Source organism: Syngnathoides biaculeatus, chromosome 14 (genome assembly GCF_019802595.1).
Source record: "Syngnathoides biaculeatus isolate LvHL_M chromosome 14, ASM1980259v1, whole genome shotgun sequence".
Lineage (NCBI taxonomy): Eukaryota > Metazoa > Chordata > Actinopteri > Syngnathiformes > Syngnathidae > Syngnathoides > Syngnathoides biaculeatus.
In genome coordinates, this window is record NC_084653.1 from 1,206,111 (window position 1) to 1,227,352 (window position 21,242).

At 42.1% G+C, this 21,242-nt stretch overlaps 2 protein-coding genes across 10 annotated transcripts in view; both read left to right on the forward strand.

The window, feature by feature from the left end:
• LOC133512470 (uncharacterized) overlaps nucleotides 1-6,316 on the forward strand; it is a 69,191-nt gene extending 62,875 nt beyond the window's left edge. The window contains exon 9 of one of the 4 annotated variants that reach the window (XR_009798199.1): nucleotides 4,126-4,151. Coding sequence is in view for 1 of the 4 variants with exons in the window: in XM_061842145.1 (XP_061698129.1) it covers nucleotides 4,126-4,227 (102 nt within the window). In the remaining 3 variants the exon portion in view is untranslated. Of the gene's footprint in view, nucleotides 1-4,125 lie in introns of all 4 variants that reach the window. The other 3 variants (XR_009798200.1, XM_061842146.1, XM_061842145.1) reach the window with 3 other exon arrangements.
• A 6,378-nt stretch (nucleotides 6,317-12,694) lies between these two features.
• LOC133512576 (interleukin-10 receptor subunit beta-like) overlaps nucleotides 12,695-21,242 on the forward strand; it is a 95,336-nt gene continuing 86,788 nt past the window's right edge. For all 6 annotated transcript variants that reach the window (XR_009798212.1, XM_061842336.1, XM_061842332.1 and 3 more), the window contains exon 1: nucleotides 12,695-12,939. Coding sequence is in view for 5 of the 6 variants with exons in the window: in XM_061842336.1 (XP_061698320.1) it covers nucleotides 12,882-12,939 (58 nt within the window). In the remaining variant the exon portion in view is untranslated. The remainder of the gene's footprint in view (nucleotides 12,940-21,242) is intronic.

The following is a 21,242-nucleotide window of genomic DNA, read 5'->3' on the forward strand; positions in this document are numbered from 1 at the left end:
ATTGGTTATATTGCCTTTGGTATAAGGCACAATGTACATATTTTTAGACAGATATTTATTTATATTTTATTTTATTAATTTATGTTTAATACTTTAGTCTATTATAGCACAGCAGCTCTGTGAGGAATACTTTTTCAGATGTTATAGGTCATGTATATACGACACATCTGACAAACTTAGTGCGCGACATTACCCCTTTTAAAAAATATATTGTGGCATGGAAGAGGCCTTTTCTAGAATCTTCTTCTTCTTTTCCTTTCGGCTTGTCCCGTTAGGGGTCGCCACAGCGTGTCATCTTTTGCCATCTTAGCCTATCTCCTGCATCTTCCTCTCTAACCCCAACTGCCCTCATGTCTTCCCTCACCACATCCATAAACCTTCTCTTTGGTCTTCCTCTCGCTCTTTTGCCTGGCAGCTCCATCCTCAGCATCCTTCTACCAATATACTCACTCTCTCGCCTCTGAACATGTCCAAACCATCGAAGTCTGCTCTCTCGAATCTTGTCTCCAAAACATCCAGCTTTGGCTGTCCCTCTAATGAGCTCATTTCTAATCCTATCCAACCTGGTCACTCCGAGCGAGAACCTCAACATGTTCATTTCTGCCACCTCCAGTTCAGCTTCCTGTTGTTTCTTCAGTGCCACCGTCTCTAATCCGTACATCATGGCCGGCCTCACCACTGTTTTGTAAACTTTGCCCTTCATCCTAGCAGACACTCTTCTGTCACATAACACACCAGACACCTTTCGCCAGCTGTTCCAACCTGCTTGGACCCGTTTCTTCACTTCCTGACCATACTCTCCATTGCTCTGTATTGTTGACCCCAAGTATTTGAAGTCGTCCACCCTCGCTATCTCTTCTCCCTGTAGCCTCACTCTTCCCCCTATACTTTTCTCATTCACGCACATATATTCTGTTTTACTTCGGCTAATCTTCATTCCTCTCCTTTCCAGTGCATGTCTCCATCTTTCCAATTGTTCCTCTGCATGCTCCTTGCTTTCACTGCATATGACAATATCATCTGCGAACATCATGGTCCAAGGGGATTCCAGTCTAACCTCATCTGTCAGCCTATCCATTACCACTGCAAACAGGAAGGGGCTCAGAGCTGATCCCTGATGCAGTCCCACCTCCACCTTAAATTCCTCTGTCACACCTAAGGCACACCTCACCATTGTTCTGCTGCCATCATACATGTCCTGTACTATTTTAACATACTTCTCTGCCACACCAGACTTACGCATGCAGTACCACAGTTCCTCTCTTGGTACTCTGTCATAGGCTTTCTCTAGATCCACAAAGACACAATGTAGCTCCTTCTGACCTTCTCTGTACTTTTCCACGAGCATCCTCAAGGCAAATAATGCATCTGTGGTACTCTTTCTAGGCATGAAACCATACTGTTGCTCGCAGATACTTACTTCTGTCCTGAGTCTAGCCTCCACTACTCTTTCCCATAACTTCATTGTGTGGCTCATCAACTTTATTCCTCTATAGTTCCCACAGCTCTGAACATCCCCTTTGTTCTTAAAAATGGGAACTAGAACACTTTTCCTCCATTCTTCAGGCATCTTTTCGCCCGCTAGTATTCTGTTGAATAAGTTGGTCAAAAACTCCACAGCCATCTCTCCAAATTGCTTCCATACCTCTACTGGTATGTCATCAGGACCAACTGCCTTCCCATTTTTCATCCTTTGTAATGCCTTTCTGACTTCCCCCTTAGTAATCATTTCCACTTCCTGGTCCTTCACTCTTGCCTCTTCAACTCTTCCTTCTCTCTCATTTTCTTCATTCATCAACTTCTCAAAGTATTCTTTCCATCTATTTAGCACACTACCGGCACCAGTCAACACATTTCCATCTCTATCCTTAATCACCCTAACCTTCTGCACATCCTTCCCATCTCTATCCCTCTGTCTGGCCAACCTGTAGAGATCCTTTTCTCCTTCTTTCGTGTCCAACCTGGTGTACATGTCTTCATATGCCTCTTGTTTAGCCTTTGCCACCTCTACCTTTGCCCTACGTCGCATCTCGATGTACTCCTTTCGCCTCTCCTCAGTCCTCTCAGTATCCCACTTCTTCTTCGCTAATCTCTTTCCTTGTATGACTCCCTGTATTATGGGGTTCCACCACCAAGTCTCCTTCTCCCCTTTCCTACCAGATGACACACCAAGTACTCGCCTGCCTGTCTCTCTGATCACCTTGGCTGTCGTCGTCCAGTCTTCCGGGAGCTTCGGTTGTCCATCGAGAGCCTGTCTCACCTCTTTCCGGAAGGCCGCACAACATTCTTCCTTTCTCAGCTTCCACCACCTGGTTCTCTGCTCTACCTTTGTCTTCTTAATCTTCCTACCCACCACCAGAATCATCCTACATACTACCATCCTATGCTGTCGAGCTACACTCTCCCCTACCACTACTTTACAGTCAGTAACCTCCTTCAGATTACATCGTCTGCACAAAATATAATCTACCTGCGTGGTTCTACCGCCGCTCTTGTAGGTCACTATATGTTCCTCCCTCTTTTGGAAATAAGTGTTCACTACAGCCATCTCCATCCTTTTTGCAAAGTCCACCACCATCTGCCCTTCAAAGTTCCTTTCCTGGATGCCGTACTTACCCATCACTTCTTCATCGCCCCTGTTTCCTTTACCAATATGTCCATTACAATCTGCACCAATCACAACTCTCTCGCTGTCTGGGATGCTCAGAACTACTTCATCTAGTTCCTTCCAGAATTTCTCTTTCAACTCTAGGTCACATCCTACCTGTGGTGCATAGCCGCTAACCACATTATACATAACACCCTCAATTTCAAATTTTAGTCTCATCACTCGATCTGATACTCTTTTCACCTCCAAGACATTCTTAGCCAGCTCTTCCTTTAAAATAACCCCTACTCCATTTCTCTTCCCATCTACTCCGTGGTAGAATAATTTAAACCCTGCTCCCAAACTTCTAGCCTTACTACCTTTCCACCTGCTCTCTTGGATGCACAGAATATCAACCTTTCTCCTAATCATCATGTCAACCAACTCCTGAGCTTTTCCTGTCATAGTCCCAACATTCAAAGTCCCTACACTCAGTTGTAGGCTCTGTGCATTCCTCTTTTTCTTCTGACGCTGGATCCGGTTTCCTCCTCTTCTTTGTCTTCGACCCACAGTAGCTGAATTTCCACCGACGCCCTGCAGGTTAGCAGTGCCGGGGGCGGGCGTTGTTAACCCGGGCCACGACCGATCCGGTATGGGATTCTTTAGATGAACGCTCGTATTTCTTTGGCACAGTTTTTACGCCGGATGCCCTTCCTGACGCAACCCTCTGCATTTATCCGGGCTTGGGACCGGCCTACAGATTGCACTGGTTTGTGCCCCCACAGGGCTGCATTAGGCCTTTTCTAGAATACTTTTCAGTAGTCACATTTTTCCACACGATTCCTCTATAATGTGCTATTTGTACTGACATGGTGTAATACTTGTTGCACTTTCATGTCATGTACAATCTTTAGCTTCTTTTGGAGGCTGTAAATCTGGTACTGTGTCCAAATTTTAATGCTATGACTGATATATGTGTCTTTCACTGTGTGTTTTAAAGAAAAATGCAAGTCTCAAATGCTTCATACCCACCGGATGCGTTTTGGAGGCTTCATGGGGCGTGACTACATACTGTAGAAAGTAGCAGTTGAAAGTAGTTGGTGCAGATAGATGTGAATCCGTGTGAGGTGGTGTGACGCTGATGACTCGGAAATTCACAAATTCGCCCCCTTCACCCAAACACTTGAAGCTGGGACAGCTGAACTTTTCTGGGAAGTAATGTTGTCGGTGCCTTACGGAGGGGAAACCCTGCCCCTTTCCAAGCTTACAGCACTGATGAACCACTAGACACACTTTCAGTATGTCAGAGTGTGTCGCGTGAGCAAACTCAAGCAAAGGACGGCAGGAAAAGCGATCTTTCACATCCGGTGGGTACGACGCATTAAAATATCAGACACCTAGACCAGCCTAGACTTAAGTGGAACAGGTCCTTACAATTTATCATGTGGTCCTGATGAGGCTCATGCAGTGACAGTTTGGTGCAAAGTATATATTTGAACTTCACTTGAATCTCAGTGTTATTGTTTTTCCCCACATAGGTCTTCTTAGATGTACATGACCTGTCTTGCAGTCCAATCGCCAGCAACAACCCAACAGAGGAGTTCTGTGATATTACAAACATGGAGTTAAGAGGACAATAAAAGGAGCAGCCTTTATAGACTTTGATGTTTCGTGTCAATTTAACCAAGTTGTGTGATCAGTTTGGTAATAAAAATATATTGAAATAAATGGGCGACTTGGCAAGAAAAAAATAAAACCACTACAATGCAAAAAAAATCATATTTCACTAAACTGACTCAAATCCACGCATAACGAATGTTAATATAGTTGATGAGCTTTTCTACCTTCAGAATCTTCTAAGTGACTCAGGGTGGATTTGCACTGCATGTCCAATTTCTCAATTATTAAATGCCTATCCTATATTTGATTTTTGGGCTGGGCTGTTTTGTTTGATTAAATTGAACATATTTACAAATTGCCTGTTTTAGCAAATCTTTTTTTCTGGAGACTAAGTGAGGAAGCAATCTTGTCATTGTTTTTATCCCAATAAAGGACAGGTCTTTGCCATACCCCCAACCAAAACATCACCTTTGTTAGACAGGAGAATGAGAAAAAGAAAAAGGGAAAAAAATACACCCCTCTCATTCCCACAATGTCAAATTATCTTTTTCCAATTGCACTCAAACATATCTTTACGGCATCTTAGCTGGGACGCACAAATACTGTGCTGGCTAAGAACTATGCAACAATAAAATATCAAGGTTGTATAAATTAGTAGAACTAATATTTAGTATGTATGAAAATGCTCCAGGATCCCATTTTCATAATAGAACAATCAACTAGTGGTCACATAAAGAAAATTACCAAACATTATTTCATACTCTAGACCTAAACTTTGTCTTCAGTCACAACACACAAAGTTTGGCAGATTTCATTGAGTGCTGTTTGGTTCTTGAAGTGTTACATTACAGGTCATGTAAGTTCACATCTGTGTAGTGTTACATCTTCAAGAACCACAATGATTGGAGCAACACGTCAAGCAGAACCCATTATTTATGATGCACATGTCAACAATTCTTTGTTTACATTTTGGGCTTCTTTGAAGTTTTGGTGAATGTAAATTATGTGGTTTAAATAAATGGACTCATAAAATCATTTATGAACAAATGTTATAGTTTCATGCATACAGTGCCATGAAAAAGTGCTCTCCCCTTTCTGATTTCTGTTGCTTTTTGCATATCTAATAAAACACAGGTTTCAAATCATCAAAGCAATTTTAATATCACTGAGACAATCCAAGGAAATACAAAATGCAGTTTTCAAATGACAAGTCAATGTATTAAGTCACAAGAAAAAAAATCCCAACCTGTGCCATTTTTACACCAGATGTAACAGGCTCCACACCTCCAAAAATTTTTACTTTTTGACTCATCAATCCACAGAATGTTACTAGAAGAGTGTTGATGATCATCAAGATGTTTTTGGTAAATGTGAGGTGAGCCTTTGTATTCTTTGCTGACAGCAGGGGTTTTCACCAGGATCTCTCCCATGGATGCTGTTTTTTTTTACGTGTCTTTCTGATGGTAGGGGCATGAAAACTGACCTTAAATGGAAATTCCGGTGGTTTGGATTAACAATGTATCCAATAGGTCATATAATATGTACTGTATCTTGAAAATGTGATGTTAATCCTCTCTCATTTAATGTTGTTTTGAGAAGATTTTTGTAGACAATTACAAATTTTCAGGGGCGCCGCCATTTTGGGGAGTCACATGACCTACGTGCGCATATGTGACGTATTACATGCCGCACTAAAGACTCGATTACGATGGGACACAATTACTGACTTAAAAAAAAAAGACTGGATAGCTGATACATATCTAGCAGTGTGTCGATTGGTTGAAGCCAGTTGGCTGCCATCTTGGTACTCCCAAAACATGTGGAGGACATGCTTTAAACCATATCCTTGGTTTATGGCGGGGGTTTTCTCATTAAAGTTTGGCATGTAGAATAAAATTGGTCGTGTGAGCTTGACATTTTTTCAGTTCTGGTAACATGAAGGATTTTTAATTCGACTTGGTAAGCCAAAAAGGCTAAGTTGCAAAGGAAAGTCATATGACACCATGACTACCAACAAATCTTGCATATTACCTAAGGCCCGATTTCCGTGACGTTAACTTTTCGCAAAATACGCTGTGACGCACTATGTGAAATAAAAGCATTCCATCCAAGAGTGTGAACCAAATTTCTGACATATGTATATTGATTAAGCCAGGGAGCCCCCAGGATCTGATTATGGTAGACGAAATTTATGGGATCCCCCCCCCCCCCCCCTCCCATTTGTATATCCACACTATTTCAGCACTTCGAAGCAGGAAGAGAGTTTGCAGCAAAACTCCAGATGCTCGTCCCGTAAATTCATTATAAATAGGACTTAGATAAAACCCATCTTGGAAGCATAACTTGTACAGCTGTGGCTTACATTTGTGATCAGTGTAAATATAAATCATATAGCCTGTAAAGCATCTGCTTCTTGGCTGGAAGATCCAGGTTTAAAACTGTCTGACACATGACTACATGTGACAGCGAAAGCTGTCTGTCTCCAGTGGCACTCAGCAATAGGAGTTAAAGCAGCGACTGGTTGGCCGATTGTTTGTAGGCCTTATAGTGTGACTGGGTGAGGGGGCTTGCTGGGTGTCTTTGGCTAGTTCTCTCTCTAAAATACTGTAATGCAAGATATTAAACACCAATTATTCAATGACAGGTACGAGTATAAATGTGGTATAAGCCAAAACCACCCCAAATACTGACAGACAAGGTTTGAGTCTGGGTCGTCAAACCAAAGAAAAGAGTGATAGCTCCCACTGTTTCACTTGAAGTTCAGTAATTTGTATCACGTCAACTGCTTGGCAGTGTGTCAGTATTATATGCAAGTGTCAAGGGGCTGGCTAAACTGTGTCTCTGGCAAATGACCTCTGTGAGGCAGCATAAGATAACAGCTGTAGAAATGGATCCTGCAACACATAGATACTGTTCTCATGTGAGTGAAATACTGGTAAGCAGGACATTAAACACGAACCAATAATAATTAAGACTATGTTCTGATATTTGTTTTGAGAAGGAAGTGAAACAGCAATACTGCATTACTCAGCTTCAAGCGCTTGAACCAATCTCGTCCGACTGAAAACTGAAGAAGTGATCAAGCAGTGAGCTTTCTGTTGTTGAATTCTTGTTCACAAAAGCCTTGCGTACTTCTGGGTCTGCAACGAAAAAGTCTCCCACCTTGATCTCTTCACTAGGAAGGCTCTATAGTCTTTGTGGTAATGCTTGTCTCTTTCAGATCGTCTTTTTAAACATCCGAGATGATTTCCTGTTGTTTGGCATTTCACAGTGTCCATTTTCCTTGGTTTTGATTCCCTAACTGATAAGAAGCGGAAATCTTGATATAATTGAGCATCTTCTACGTACCTCTCATTGAAGTCAGACTCAAGAGCCTTTATCACTTCCTTTACTTGTGTTCGATATGTATATCGAATTTCATTGGTCAGATGACCAGGCAACTGCTTGCAGGGTATTACTTGTCTTACAACAATCTTGTGGCTGGTTCTCCCGGTAGCAGGGCTTGAGAACAATTGTAAGCTATTAGTAGGCCAATATCACATTCAATTAAGGGAGCAATTTCTTCAGCAAGGTGCTGCAAGTGAGGCCATGCTCTTGCTGTCTTGGGTGTAGGAATGTGACTCAGATTGCCAGGAATAAATTCTGTTGTGTAAATTAATGGGAGAGGAATCTTCTTTGATGAATAAAAGCCTCTGACTTGGAATCCAGTTAACTTCTGACTGTATACAACTGTGCTTCTGGAAGCCAGGGTGGATAGTTTCAACTGCGCAAGCTCCTTTTGTGTGTCGAGAATGTCAACCTTTTCTTGCAAAACAAAAGTGGTGTCACTTTGATTATCTAGAAGTGCATAAAAGAGAACCTCATTTTGTTGTTGGTTGTTGTCGATAACCATATTGGCATAACTGAGGGGGTATGGGTACTGTATGTATCTTGTATTACCCGATTAGATGTTGCCACACTTAACGTTGCATCATTTGGTTTAGACACTGTTCTCTCCTATGGCCTTTCATTTTCCTTTGAATATCTCCCATTCTCTTCTCTTTCATCTGCACAATGTTCTTTCTTTCTGTCCTCTTTCACTCGATCTTCGTGCAGACGTGGATGCTTTTGTTTGCATGTGTCGCAGATATTCCTCTTTTCACGGTTCTTTGAAGGTGTCCTGGTTTCAGGAATCCGAAACACATTTTCTTAGTTGTACAAATTTGACTCTTTGTGAAATTGACTTGTCCATCTATTTTCGACATGTTTGCATGTTGTGATTTAGCTTCTCACAAAATGCACAACCCTTAACATCTGGTTTCTCTTAAGAACTGCTTGCCAGGGTTACAGGCTATCTTGGCTTTCCTTGTGACAAATTCAACAAACTGAGCAAAGCTTGAAAATGTTTGGGCTTCTTCGATCTTAATTACCTTTCTGTTCCATCTGGCTGTTAACCAATCAGGAAGTTTAGCCAATATCCTCCGATTTTCACCATAGTAATTCAGAATTTCCAGTCCTTTGATCTCACACATTGCCGCTTCACAACCACGAAAAAAGTCAGAGAACTGTCTTAGCTCAAGACTATCCTTATGTCCTATCTTTGGCCATGATGTGAGCTGATCTCTAAAGGTTTTAGCCATTATGAATGAGCTTCCATATCTTTCTTCTAAAACATTCCATGCTGAATGTGAAGTCATGTCAACAACCTGTCAACTCGTAGGGTTTAGGGGTTGTTCATACGGATTTTGTGGTGAATCTTACGTATACGGCCGTATATCACAAATCATACGGATTCTGAAATTGCAGACCAAATTCCGTTCTCCCTAAAAGGTTCTTGTTGTTTCGCAACAGTTTTTTGTTGTGGTCGGTCAAGCTCACTAGCGGAGGGTTTGCGGTCGACTTGCTGGTGTTCTGGCTCGCACATCGGCAGGGTTCACCTTCCTCCTCCTCCAAAGTGCTTCCTCAAAATAGCAGATGACACATTTTTCCTCCCGGCAGTGTCACTGGGGGAGTCCGCTGTGACGTTACGTTTGGGTACGTTAGAGCGACACCTTGAGTTGTGTTACCTCTCTTACAGGCAAACCAATGTTCCATCATCTCACCAAAGTGATGGAAGCAGTACTTTGCTTACCTCACAGCAATGCAGACTGTGGAAGGATCTTCAGTGTAGTGAGAAAAGTTCACACAAAGTTCAGAATATCGCTTGCTCTAGAAACACTGACAGCATCAATGCAATGCAAAGTCAATATGGATGGATGCTGTTATTTCAACCTGAAGGGTCAGCATTTGGAGTTGGTGAAGAACGTTACACATGAATACCACTAAATGGACTTTGATAATTAGACATTAACTACAGACATTATCATTATGGAGATCTAAAATAAAAATAATTGAAAAACATTTTGTGTTTTTTCCCTCCATTATTTTGACATATAATTTGCTTCGGTATGTTATAAGGATTTTTTGCTCTCTCTAAGGATTTTGTTGGTAGTTTATACAGGTTGGCGCTACGAAAAGTTGACAGGCATGACAAGTAAATAATGTTGATGAAAAATAACTATACTCTGGAAGCTTATTCAATCCCTTATGGTGAGTATAATTATGAATTGTGATCTCTCATTTAGGAATAATACATAAACTGTGGTTGATTTATATATAAGATTCTATTGACATAAATCATTCAGTAGCAATTATCTAAAATATGTTGATGCAATATGGCTGTTGAATGCCAAACATAATTTATTAGTCACATTTCTAAACTTAAATAAAAAATTTGGCCTTGCTACATGTTTTCAGCTATAATAAACAATTGGGACTGCCCTCATGTCCTCCCTCACAACATCCATCAGCCTTTTCTTTGGTCTTCCTCTCGCTCTTTTGCCTGGCAGCTCCATCCTCAGCACACTTCTACTAGCATACTCACTCTCTCGCCTCTGAACATGTCCAAACCATCGAAGTCTGCTCTCTCTCAGCTTGTCTCCAAAACATCCAACTTTGGCTGTCCCTCTCATGAGCTCATTTGTAATCCGATCCAACCTGTTCACACCAAGTGAGAACCTCAGTATCTTCAATTCTGCTACCTCAAGTTCTGCTTCCTGTTGTTTCTTCAGGGTCACTGCCTGACCACTGTTTTATAAATGTTGCCCTTCATCCTGGGGGATACTCTTCTGTCACATAGAACACCAGACACCTTCTGCCAACTGTTCCACCCCGCTTGGACCCGTTTCTTCACTTCCTTACCACACTCTCCATTAATCACAATATCATCTGCGAACATCATGGTCCAAGGGGAATCCAGGCTAACCCCTGTCTGTCAGCCTATCCATTACTACCGCAAACAGGAAGGGGCTCGACGTGGAACCCTGATGCAGTCCCACCTCTACCTTAAATTCTTCTGATACACCAACAGTACATCTAACCGCTGTTCTGCTACCCTCATACATGTCCTGTACTATTCCAACACATTTCTCCGCCACACCAGACTTGCGCATGCAGTACCACAGTTCCTCTCTTGGTACTCAGTCATAAGCTTTTTCTATGTCTACAAAGACACAATGTAGCTCCTTCTGACCTTCTCTGTACTTTTCCACAAGCATCCTCAAGGCAAATAGTGCATCTATGGTACTCTTTCTAGGCATGACACAATACTGTTGTTCGCAGATACTAACTTCTGTCAAATAAAATAAACAATAACTAATCATCCATCCATCCATTTTCTTTGGCAGTCGCAGGGCATGTTGGAGCCTATCCCAGCTGTCAACAGGCAGGAGGCAGGGGACACCCCGAACTGGTTGCCAGCCAATCGCAGGGCACATAGACACAAACACCTGCACTCACAATCATACCTCGGGGCAATTTTTCGAGTGTCCAATTAATGTTGCATATTTTTGGGATGTGGGAGGAAACCGGAGTACCCGGAGGAAACCCACGCAGGCAGGTCTGGGATTGAACCCGGGACCTCAGAACTGTGAGGCCAACGCTCTCACCAGCTGATCCACCGTGTTGCTCTCCAGGAGGAGGTGGTGATGCCGCTGCCGCCGCCTTCTCACGTGCCCGTACAGGAGGACCGGGGGCGACCGGTCCGCAGCTGTCCCACGCCCCTGTCTCAACGGCGACAGGAGCTGGGGAGTTCTGTTGAGCCACCCCGGAGCTGGAGAGACTTCGGAATGGCTGTGATGATGATGGTGGCGGTCATGGCTCTGGTCCTTCTCTTCATCATTCTCTTCGCTCCTGTTGGCTCCCAGTCGCTTCATGTGACCTGGCCTCCTTGTGACCAGTCTACAGCTGCATCCTGGCCAAGCCTCGGCAGCGACCAATCCCTGGTCGTCTCGCAACCACAGCGGGAGAGGTCCTCGTCCGGAGAAGTTGCCTGCCTTGGTCTGGTTCCTCCTTCGCCGTTTGGTCCTTCACCGAGGTCGTCCACCCGAATCACCCTGTGGGGATCCTGGTGCTTGGTGTCCGGGTCGTCCTCCTGACCTGTCCACCCAGAAGCCTCGCGCTTAACCACCAGACTGGAATTGACAGTTGGGAGCAGAATATCGTTTAGGTCGCTCTCACATTTAAAAAAACAACATTAAGACCAACCTATGTAGGAGGATGCTTTTTTTTCCCTCTGCGTGTTTGTTTAATTTCGGGTAATGATTTGGTTATCCAAATAAAAGCTGGAGATGATGAACAGTCTCTTTGAAGAATTTACTTACAGAATATTCCGGGCACTTTTGAGTTACAGACAATGGCTGTAGAGAGCAGATCACAAGTGCGAAGGTACAGAGAAAGCACACATCCTTTATCTTGTCAGAAGGATGGTATCAAATGTTCATATTATATTCCTATCTCCAAAACCTCCCAAGTGTTTTGATTTATCGCATCGTTTTCCATTACTACATGTATGTTTACCCTGCTTTTTGCCCTGACCGGAAAACAGAGCCTGTTGACCATGGCGGAACCATTGTTGGATGCAGGGTATGCGGTCTAGTTTTTATTTTACGTCATTGAAGCGGATGAATGTATGTTTTTGCGATGTGGGAGTAAATCGGAGTGGCCGGTGAAAACCCACGCAGGCATCTTTGAGGAACAGGCCAAAATAATCATGTCGTTTGTCATCAATCGTAATTACAAATGTTTGACTCCTTGTGTGTTTATGATGTGCAGTAAGCACCTAAAACAACATTTCGTATTTTATTGAACATTGGTATTATGCGTATGTAACAGCGTTAAATGAATAGTTATTTATTTTATCTTTAGAATCACACAATTTTTTTTAAATAGTTGCCTGACATATTTATCCTGAGTTGAACGTTGGAATTAAACGTACACTTCGAGGCTAAAGTACGTTGTGGTCCTAGCTTGATGCTGCAGATACTAAAGTATTTGTTTCGCCTTGTTCACGGCAGCTGTGTTCACGGCAGCTGTGTCCAATAAATGGAGATTCCCTCCAAGACGAATCCCGTCTCACGTCGTGGTCTTTAAAACTACACAATGCAGATTTGCTTGGCGGATGTAGCCACATGCAGTATGGCGGCCACGCGGCGCAATTGGTGGATTGGGCTTTTACAACCGTTCCAGGTGGCAAGGGGGTGCTTTGTGCTGTTTTGGCGTCTATGGCTATGTCTCCACCTTCCAGGAAATGCAGGACTGAAAATGAAAACATGGATCGCCAACTGCGTGACAGCTAGCCGATGAAAGAAAACGAGATATGTCATCACTTACTTTAAATGTTGCTATGGTATTCTTAACATTAGCTGGAGCAACAGGTAATTGATTAATTCTATTGTGATTTTGCATGATAATGTGTTTGAGCTCACAAGCACAGCCCAATTTTCGGTTGTAAAAAGTGTGCGCGTGTGCATCCAACGTGTTGCAGAAATTCGCCGACGTTGTCAATCATCGGAATCAGCATAATTGACCATGTATACAACAACACAAGGAAATTTCCTCCCGTAGTAGTCGCCGCCCTAGTACGACATACATAATAATACGAAGAACAATAGACAGTTAATGAGACAGGGAACTTTGAGGATGCTCGTGGAAAAGTACAGAGAAGGTGAGAAGGAGGTACATTGTGTTTTTATAGACCTAGAGAAAGCCTATGACAGAGTACTTAGAGAGGAACTGTGGTACTGCGTGTGCAAGTCTGGTGTGGCGGAGAAATATGTTAGAATAGTACAGGACATGTATGAGGGCATCAGAATAGCGGTGTGCCAGAAGAATTTAAGGTGGAGGTGGGACTGCATCAGGTATCCGCGCTGAGCCCCTTCCTGTTTGCAGTGGTAATGGATAGGCTGACAGATGAGGTTAGATTGGAATCCCCTTGGACTATGATGTTCGCAGATGATATTGTGATCTGCAGTGAAAGCAGGGAGCAGGCGGAGGAACAATTAGAAAGATGGAGGCACCCACCGGAAAGTAGAGGAATGAAGATTAGCCGAAGTAAAACAGAATATGTGCATGAATGTGATGGACAGAAGAGGAGGAGTGAAGCTCCAGGGAGAAGAGATAGCAAGGGTGGATGACTTCAAATGCTTGGGGTCAACAATAGAGTGCGATGGAGAGTGTGGTAAATAAGTGAAGAAACAGGCCCAAGCAGGGTGGAACGGTTGGCGGAAGGTGTCTGGTATTCTATACGACAGAAGAGTCTCCTCTAGGATGAAGGGCAAAGTTTATAAAACAGTGGTGAGGCTGGCCATGATGTACGGATTAGAGATGGTGGCACTGAAGAAACAACAGGAAGCAGAACTGGAGGTAGCAGAAATGAAGATGTTGAGGTTCTCGCTCGGAGTGAGCAGGTTGGATAGGATTAGAAACGAGCTCATTAGAGGGACACCCAAAGTTGGATGTTTTGGAGACAAGGTTAAAGAGAGCAGACTTAGATGGTTTGGACATGTTCAGAGACAAGAGCTTGAGTATATTGGTAGAAGGGTGCTGAGGATGGAGCTGCCAGGCAAAAGAGTGAGAAGAAGACCAAAGAGAAGGTTTATGGATGTGGTGAGGGAAGACATGAGGGCAGTTGGGGTGAGAGGAATATGCAGATGATAGGCGAAAATGGCAAAAGATGACACGCTGTGGCGACCCCTAACGGGACAAGCCGAAAGGAAAAGAAGAAGTAGGAACTCACGGTTGTGCAAGGATGCAGAGTCTTCTAGCATTTGGAGCAGTTAGACTGCTGCTCAAATGAGCGTTTGTCCAGTGTAATGACAATTGTGCAAAGGGTGTCAAGCAATGTTCCCTCTAATTTTTCATATGTCCGGGCATACAGACAACTTCCCTTAGCACACTGAGGACCACTGTGAGCAACATCAAAAGTGCTCACTGTGGCCACACACCAGTATCACACCTGGGATCATAGAAAGTGTCATGGCTTATGAAAAGAATCAAATATACAACAGCAATTTCTATTAGTTTACTTTTTAATACAACTCATTTGGCCCACTTAAAACAAAAGAGACAAAACTCATTGATTGAAGATTGTTCATGAGATTTGTAGTATGTTATGTGAGAGTCCTGCTTTGGCTTCGGTCAGTGAGGTCCAGTTTTGGCCTGGGTGAGTGTCTTGCTTTGGAAGAAATGAGACATCCACACTTTTCAGACATAACGTTTTGTTCACATTAAAACATTCACATTTTCCTCATCTGACTTTGATATATATGACTAGCATTTTGTGTACTGTCATGTCTGTGCTCTCGTCTCACATCAGGGTATGCCAGGGTGCATTTTTTAACCCTTACACGTAGTCTCATTCTCATTGATTGAAGTCACAAATTCAAAGGCATAGTTTTTGTGTCACCAGCTTTTTGGTAAAGCAAAGCAAAGCAAATTTATTTTCATAGCGCATTTCACACACTTTAAAATCTATTGTAAAAGTGACTGGAAGCCAGTGCAAGGACTTTGGGATTGGAGTTTTATGCTCTGACTGCTTTGTTTTTGTCAGAACGCGAGCTGCAGGATTCTGAATGAGGTGCAGCTGTTTAATACTCATTTTGGGGAGTCCAGTCAGAAGACCATCACAGTAGTCAAGTCTACTTGAGATAAAAGCATGGATGAGCTTTTCCTGGTCTGCTTGACGCATACAAGACTTGACTCTAGATATTTTTTTCAGATGGAAGAAGGGAGTTTTTGTGATTGATTTGATATGATTGTTGGAATCAATCAGAACACAAAGGTTTCGGACTTGGTCTTTGGCTTTTAAAGATAGAGAGTCCAGGTGTTTATTAACAGCAATTCTCTTTGCTTTATTGCCAAAAACAATTGTCTCAGTTTCGTTGTGATTTAATTGAAGAAAAATTTGGCTCATCCAGTTATTTACCTGATTTAGACAGTGGCACAATACCTCAATTGAACTGTAGTCATCTGGAGACACTGCTAAAGATAACTGTGTGTCATCTGCATAGCTATAGTAGTCAAAATTAAAGTTTTGAAGAATTTGACCCGAGGGTAGCAGATACAGGCTGAACAGGAGAGGTCCTTAAGGGACCCCATAGGTCATTGCCATTCACTGAGACTGAGCACCTCCAATGGTCACAAAGTAGCTCCTTTCCTCTAGGTAGGACCGTCCTTTCCTCTGGGTAGGACCGAAACCATTTAAGGACAGTTCCATTTAGTCCTACCCACATTTCCAACCTGTTTAGCAGTATATTGTGATACAGCATATCAAAAGCTGCGATGAGATCCAACAAGACCAAAATTGACACCTTTCCTGAGTCAGTATTCAACCTTATATCATTTCGCACTTTGATAAGAGAAGATTCTGTACTGTGATGAGTTCGGAAACCTGATTGAAATTTGTCATAAAGTCCATTTAAATTCAAGAAATTGCAGAGTTGATTTAAAAAGAGCTTTCTCAATAATCTTGGCTATGAACGGGAGATTTGAGATGGGTCTATAGCTTGCTAACATAGAATCGTCCAGTGCTCTGTTTTTTAGAAGAGGCTTAACAGCAGCTACTTTGAGAGCTTTGGGAAACTCGCCAGACTGAAGTGAGCAATTGATTTGCTGCAAATCAGGTAGCACTGACTTCACAATATTTTTGAAAAAGTCAGGCGGTATTGAGTCGAGACAGGTCGTTGATGGTTTCAACTGCTGAACAGTTTTCTCTACAGTTTTTTGGTCAACAGTATCAAATTCTGACAAGTTAATTGTTTTCTCTGGGTGCCTTCATATGTGAGATCATTCTATCTTTTTGCTGATTTATGCTGACATTTGATCTGATTGTATTTTTTCACTAAAATAACAGGCAAACTTATTGCATTTGTCAGCTGTTATGAGTTCTTCATCTGATTCGGTGGGGGATTGTAAGCTTGTCAACCACAGCAAATAGAGAATGAGTATTGTTGAGGCTCTCACTGATGATTTCAGAAAAGTATTGCTGTCTCACTCTAACTCTTGGTTAAAATTACAAAGGCACTGTCTGTAGAGGTCATAGTCAATTTGGAGTTTAGTTTTTCTCCACCTGCGTTCTGCTTTCCTGCACTCCGATTTAGATCTCTTGACCATCATTGTGCTCCTCCACGGTGTTCTAGGTCATCTTCAGGATGGTCTTAGTTTTAACAGGAGCGACAGCATTCATGGCATTTGTGATTTTTGTGGTGTAATTGTTCAAAAGTTCATCAACTCTTTCAGCATTCACAGTCTGTGGCACAGCCACAGTCTCCACAAACTTAGTGGTAGTACTCTCATTTATGTACCTTTTCCTAATCGAGATCGAGGTTGTCTGAACTTTTGGAAGAATCTGTAATTCAAAAAATACACAAAAATGGTCAGAAATAACCATATCCTTAATGTCAATCGATTGACTTTCAACATAAATAGAGATGACCACGTCTAAGATGTGACCTTGAGTGTGAGTTGGACTCTTGATATGTTGAGAGACGTCAAATGTGTCTTGTATTGCAACAAGTTCTTTAGATGTTTCATTTATGTACCTTTTCCTAATCGAGATTGAGGTTGTCTGAACTTTTGGAAGAATCTGTAATTCAAAAAATACACAAAAATGGTCAGAAATAACCATATCCTTAATGTCAATCGATTGACTTTCAACATAAATAGAGATGACCACGTCTAAGATGTGACCTTGAGTGTGAGTTGGACTCTTGATATGTTGAGAGACGTCAAATGTGTCTTGTATTGCAACAAGTTCTTTAGATGTTTTTTCCATGTTATTGTCAACATGAATGTTAAAGTCCCGTTATGACAAAATAGTTTTACTCAGTACAAATAAATGACAGCAGTTCTGAAAAATCATCCATAAATTTTCCGTTGTGTCTTGGTCTATGAAATATTAAAATGATAACCTTTGTGTCATCCTTAACTAAAAAACACAGATTCAAAAGAGCTAAAATCACCCAGTATAATTTCTTTACATTGAAATAATGATTTAAATATAATAGCAATACCACCACCTTTTTTCATTGTTCGACACTTGTTCATAAAATTAAATTCTGCTGGTGTTACCTCATTTAAAATGGTATTACAGCTACTTTCTTTAAACAGAGTTTCATTTAATAACAAAAAGTCCGGACCATAGGTTGTAATGATGTCATTGATCAACATTGATTTGTTACCCAGTGACCTGATATTAAAAAGAGCTAGTCTCACAGAGATGGCTTGAGAAAATGTTTCGATAGACTCATATTTTATCCTCACTAAGTTGGAAGTTCTACTTTTTGGGTGCTATATCTTTTTGACCAACTTTCTGTCCCTTGCAATTACAGGGATGAAAAATGCCTGATCTCCATAGGGCTCTAAGTTATTCTGGAAAAGACCCGGTAAATATCAGTCAGATTTACTGATAGTCTTCATGGAGGGGCCTTTTGCTTCGTGGACAGTGGTTTCAGGCGAGGGGAATGGGAGGAAGATCTTTGCGTGGTATGGGCTGGACTCCATCGTTGACAATAGTCTTCATCCTATCCATCAGACCTAACATTACATTCAGACTGAGAGAGGGAGAGCCAACATCTACTGCGGATTGTATGGTATGTTGTAGTCATAGAGGGGAGATTCTGAGGTATGGATGGCTCCAATAGGGAAGGAAGAGGTGTGGAGGATTCAAAGTGCTTGCACATTCCATTTGTCATTTGCTCATCAGATTGTGTGGATGACGCAAATGAATCTGTGTGCACCTTGTCTTGTTCTTCCTATTGTTTAGGAACAACTGGATCCTTTTGGTATACTCACATTCTTTGCCATGTGATTGTGGATGTCTTGAACTGACAGTATTGATGCATTTATTTTAATGGCAAGTAAAATATTGTCAATTAGAACTTTAACTTGCTCAGGGTCAGATTTATTTGTATGTGACAGCTTGTTATTTTTCTCACGGTCATTTGCGCTCAACCATTCAACCGAAAAATAATGGACCAATCCTTTTTTGCATCTTGAGTCTTTGTAGAAATCCACCAGGATTCAAATTACTTTTCTACTGAGTTTGTTAGTTGAGGTAGTCCAGCTTCCATTTAGTCCATATTTTTTCATCAGAAAACTCTCTCACAACTTTAGCATCGCTGCATGTTTTGCAGAACAGATCTTTCTCACTCAAAAAAGTAAAGATCTCACCCAGTTTCACAGCTTGTTCTTCTTTACATACTCCAACAGTCATTCCATCTTAAAAGAAGCGCAGTTCTTTTTTACTTTGGTTTGGGGAGTCGACGTATCAAGGGGTTAGCATTAGGGTTACTTCACTCCACCGCACTGTTCTTGTTATGGAGTGTTTACTCAACTTCCGTTTTAGTTACGTTCCAAATGGCCAAACGTAATGTGAAAATGAACGTAAGTTGTTACTGCACATTCCATATATTAGTGTGACCGTTCATACTCTAATACGCAATCTTCGACACTCAACGAAGCCATTTGGAAGAAACGTCCAATGTTCACGTTTTTCACCAGCATCAATTTTCTTGATAACAGTCACCTTCATTTCAAATAAGATAGCTTGCCGCTTTTTTGACACCGCTATCACTTGTAGACTTTTGCTTTTGACCAACTATATCATTCAGTCTGTGGTTTGCGCCACGTAAACAATGGACACAGTGTCAAACTTAGGATCATTTGAACGTCTCGTAATACGGAGAGTGCGCAAAACTCAAAAATTCACTCACTATTTTTTTCAGTTCAAATGTAAAATCAAAAACATGTAAAACGAATGTGGAGCGTGTGTACTGTCAATACCGTGATTGGCTGTGAAGCATAATTCCATCATATCGTATGATTGACTGGACACTTGTCACTCACTGAATGACACAGCTAAATAGTACAGAAAAAAAGTTTTATATCTAATCCATTTGCAGTGCATTTGTTGCGCTGGATAGATTTTGTTGTGCCCTGAGAGTGTGCAACCTGTGTGCAATTCCGCAGTTGCACAGCTTAGAGGGAACACTGGTATCAAGACTTTAAGGATTTTAAGTGATGAGTCGTGCAAAAGTCTGTCGTATATACAGTAATCCCTAGTTTTTCACGGTTAATGGGGACCAGAACCCCCAATGAAGTAGGACCCCCCCCCCCCCCACCGCGCATCCCCCCCCCCCACACACACACACACTGGGAATTTTCATGTACAGTAAAGAAAAAAGGGATTTGAACACCCTGCTATATTGCAAGTTCTCCCACTTAGAAATCATGGACGGGTCTGAAATTTTCATCGTAGGTGCATGTCCAGTCTGAGAGAGATAATCTAAAAAGAAAAATCCAGAAATCACAATGTATGATATTTTTTTAATGATTTATTTGTGTGATACAGCTACAAATAAGTATTTGACCACCTGAGAAAACCAATGTTATTTGGTACAGTAGCCTTTCTTTGCAATTACAGAGGTCAAACGTTTCCTGTAGTTGTTCACCAGGTTTGCACACGCTGCAGGAGGGATTTTGGCGCAACCCCCCACACAGATGATCTCTAGATCAGACAGGTTTCTGGGCTGTTGCTGAGAAACACCGAGTTTCAGCTCCCTCCAAAGATTTTGTATTGGGTTTAGGTCTGGAGACTGGCTAGGCCACACCTGAACCTTGATATGTTTCTTACGGAGCCACCTCTTGGTTTTCCTGGCTGTGTGCTTCGGGTGATTGTCATGTTGAAACACCCAGCCATGACCCATCTTCAATGCCCTGACTGAGGGAAAAAGGTTGTTCCCCAAAATCTCACAATACATGGCCACGGTCGTCCTCTCCTGAATACAGTGCAGTTGTCCTGTCCCATGTGCAGAATAACACCCCCAAAGCATGATACTACCACCCCTATGCTTCACATCAGGGATAGTGTTCTTTGGATGGAACTCATCATTCCTCTTCCTCCAAACACGGTTAGTGGAATTATGACAAAAAAGTTCAATTTTGGTCTCATCTGACCACAAAACCTTCTCCCATGACTCCTCTGTATCATCCAAATGGTTATCGGCAAATTTAAGACGGGCCTTGACATGTGCTGGTTTAAGCAAGGGAACCTTCCGTGCCATGCATGATTTCAAACCCTGACCTCTTAGTGTATTACCAACAGTCACCTTGGAAACGGTTGTCCCAGCTATTGTCAGGTCATTGACCAAGTCCTGTCGTGTAGTCCTGGGCTGATACCTCACCTTTCTAAGGATCATTGAGTCCCCACGAGGTGATATCTTCCATTTTGTCTCATCTGACCACAAAACCTTCTCCCATGACTCCTCTGTATCATCTAAATGGTCATTGGCAAATTTAAGATGGGCCTTCACATGTGCTGGTTTAAGCTACCACCCCAATGCTTCAATGTGGGGATGGTGTTCTTGGGATGGAACTCATCATTCATCCTCCTTCAAACACGGTTAGTGGAATTATGACCACTTTCTCTCTCACAGTGGACATGCACCAACAATGAAAATTTCAGACCCCTCCATGATTTCTAAGTGGGAGAACTTGCAATATAGCAGGGTGTTCAAATACTTATTTTCTTCACTGTATCTGAAAGAGTCAAATGTGGTGTATGGATAAACTTGCTCATACAGATGGAATCTAGAGAAGTCCTGGAGACCTAGAAATGCCATGTTCTCCAAAGGTGAAAGGCATTGTCGTATGTAAGAATCAATTGTGTCCAGCACTTTGA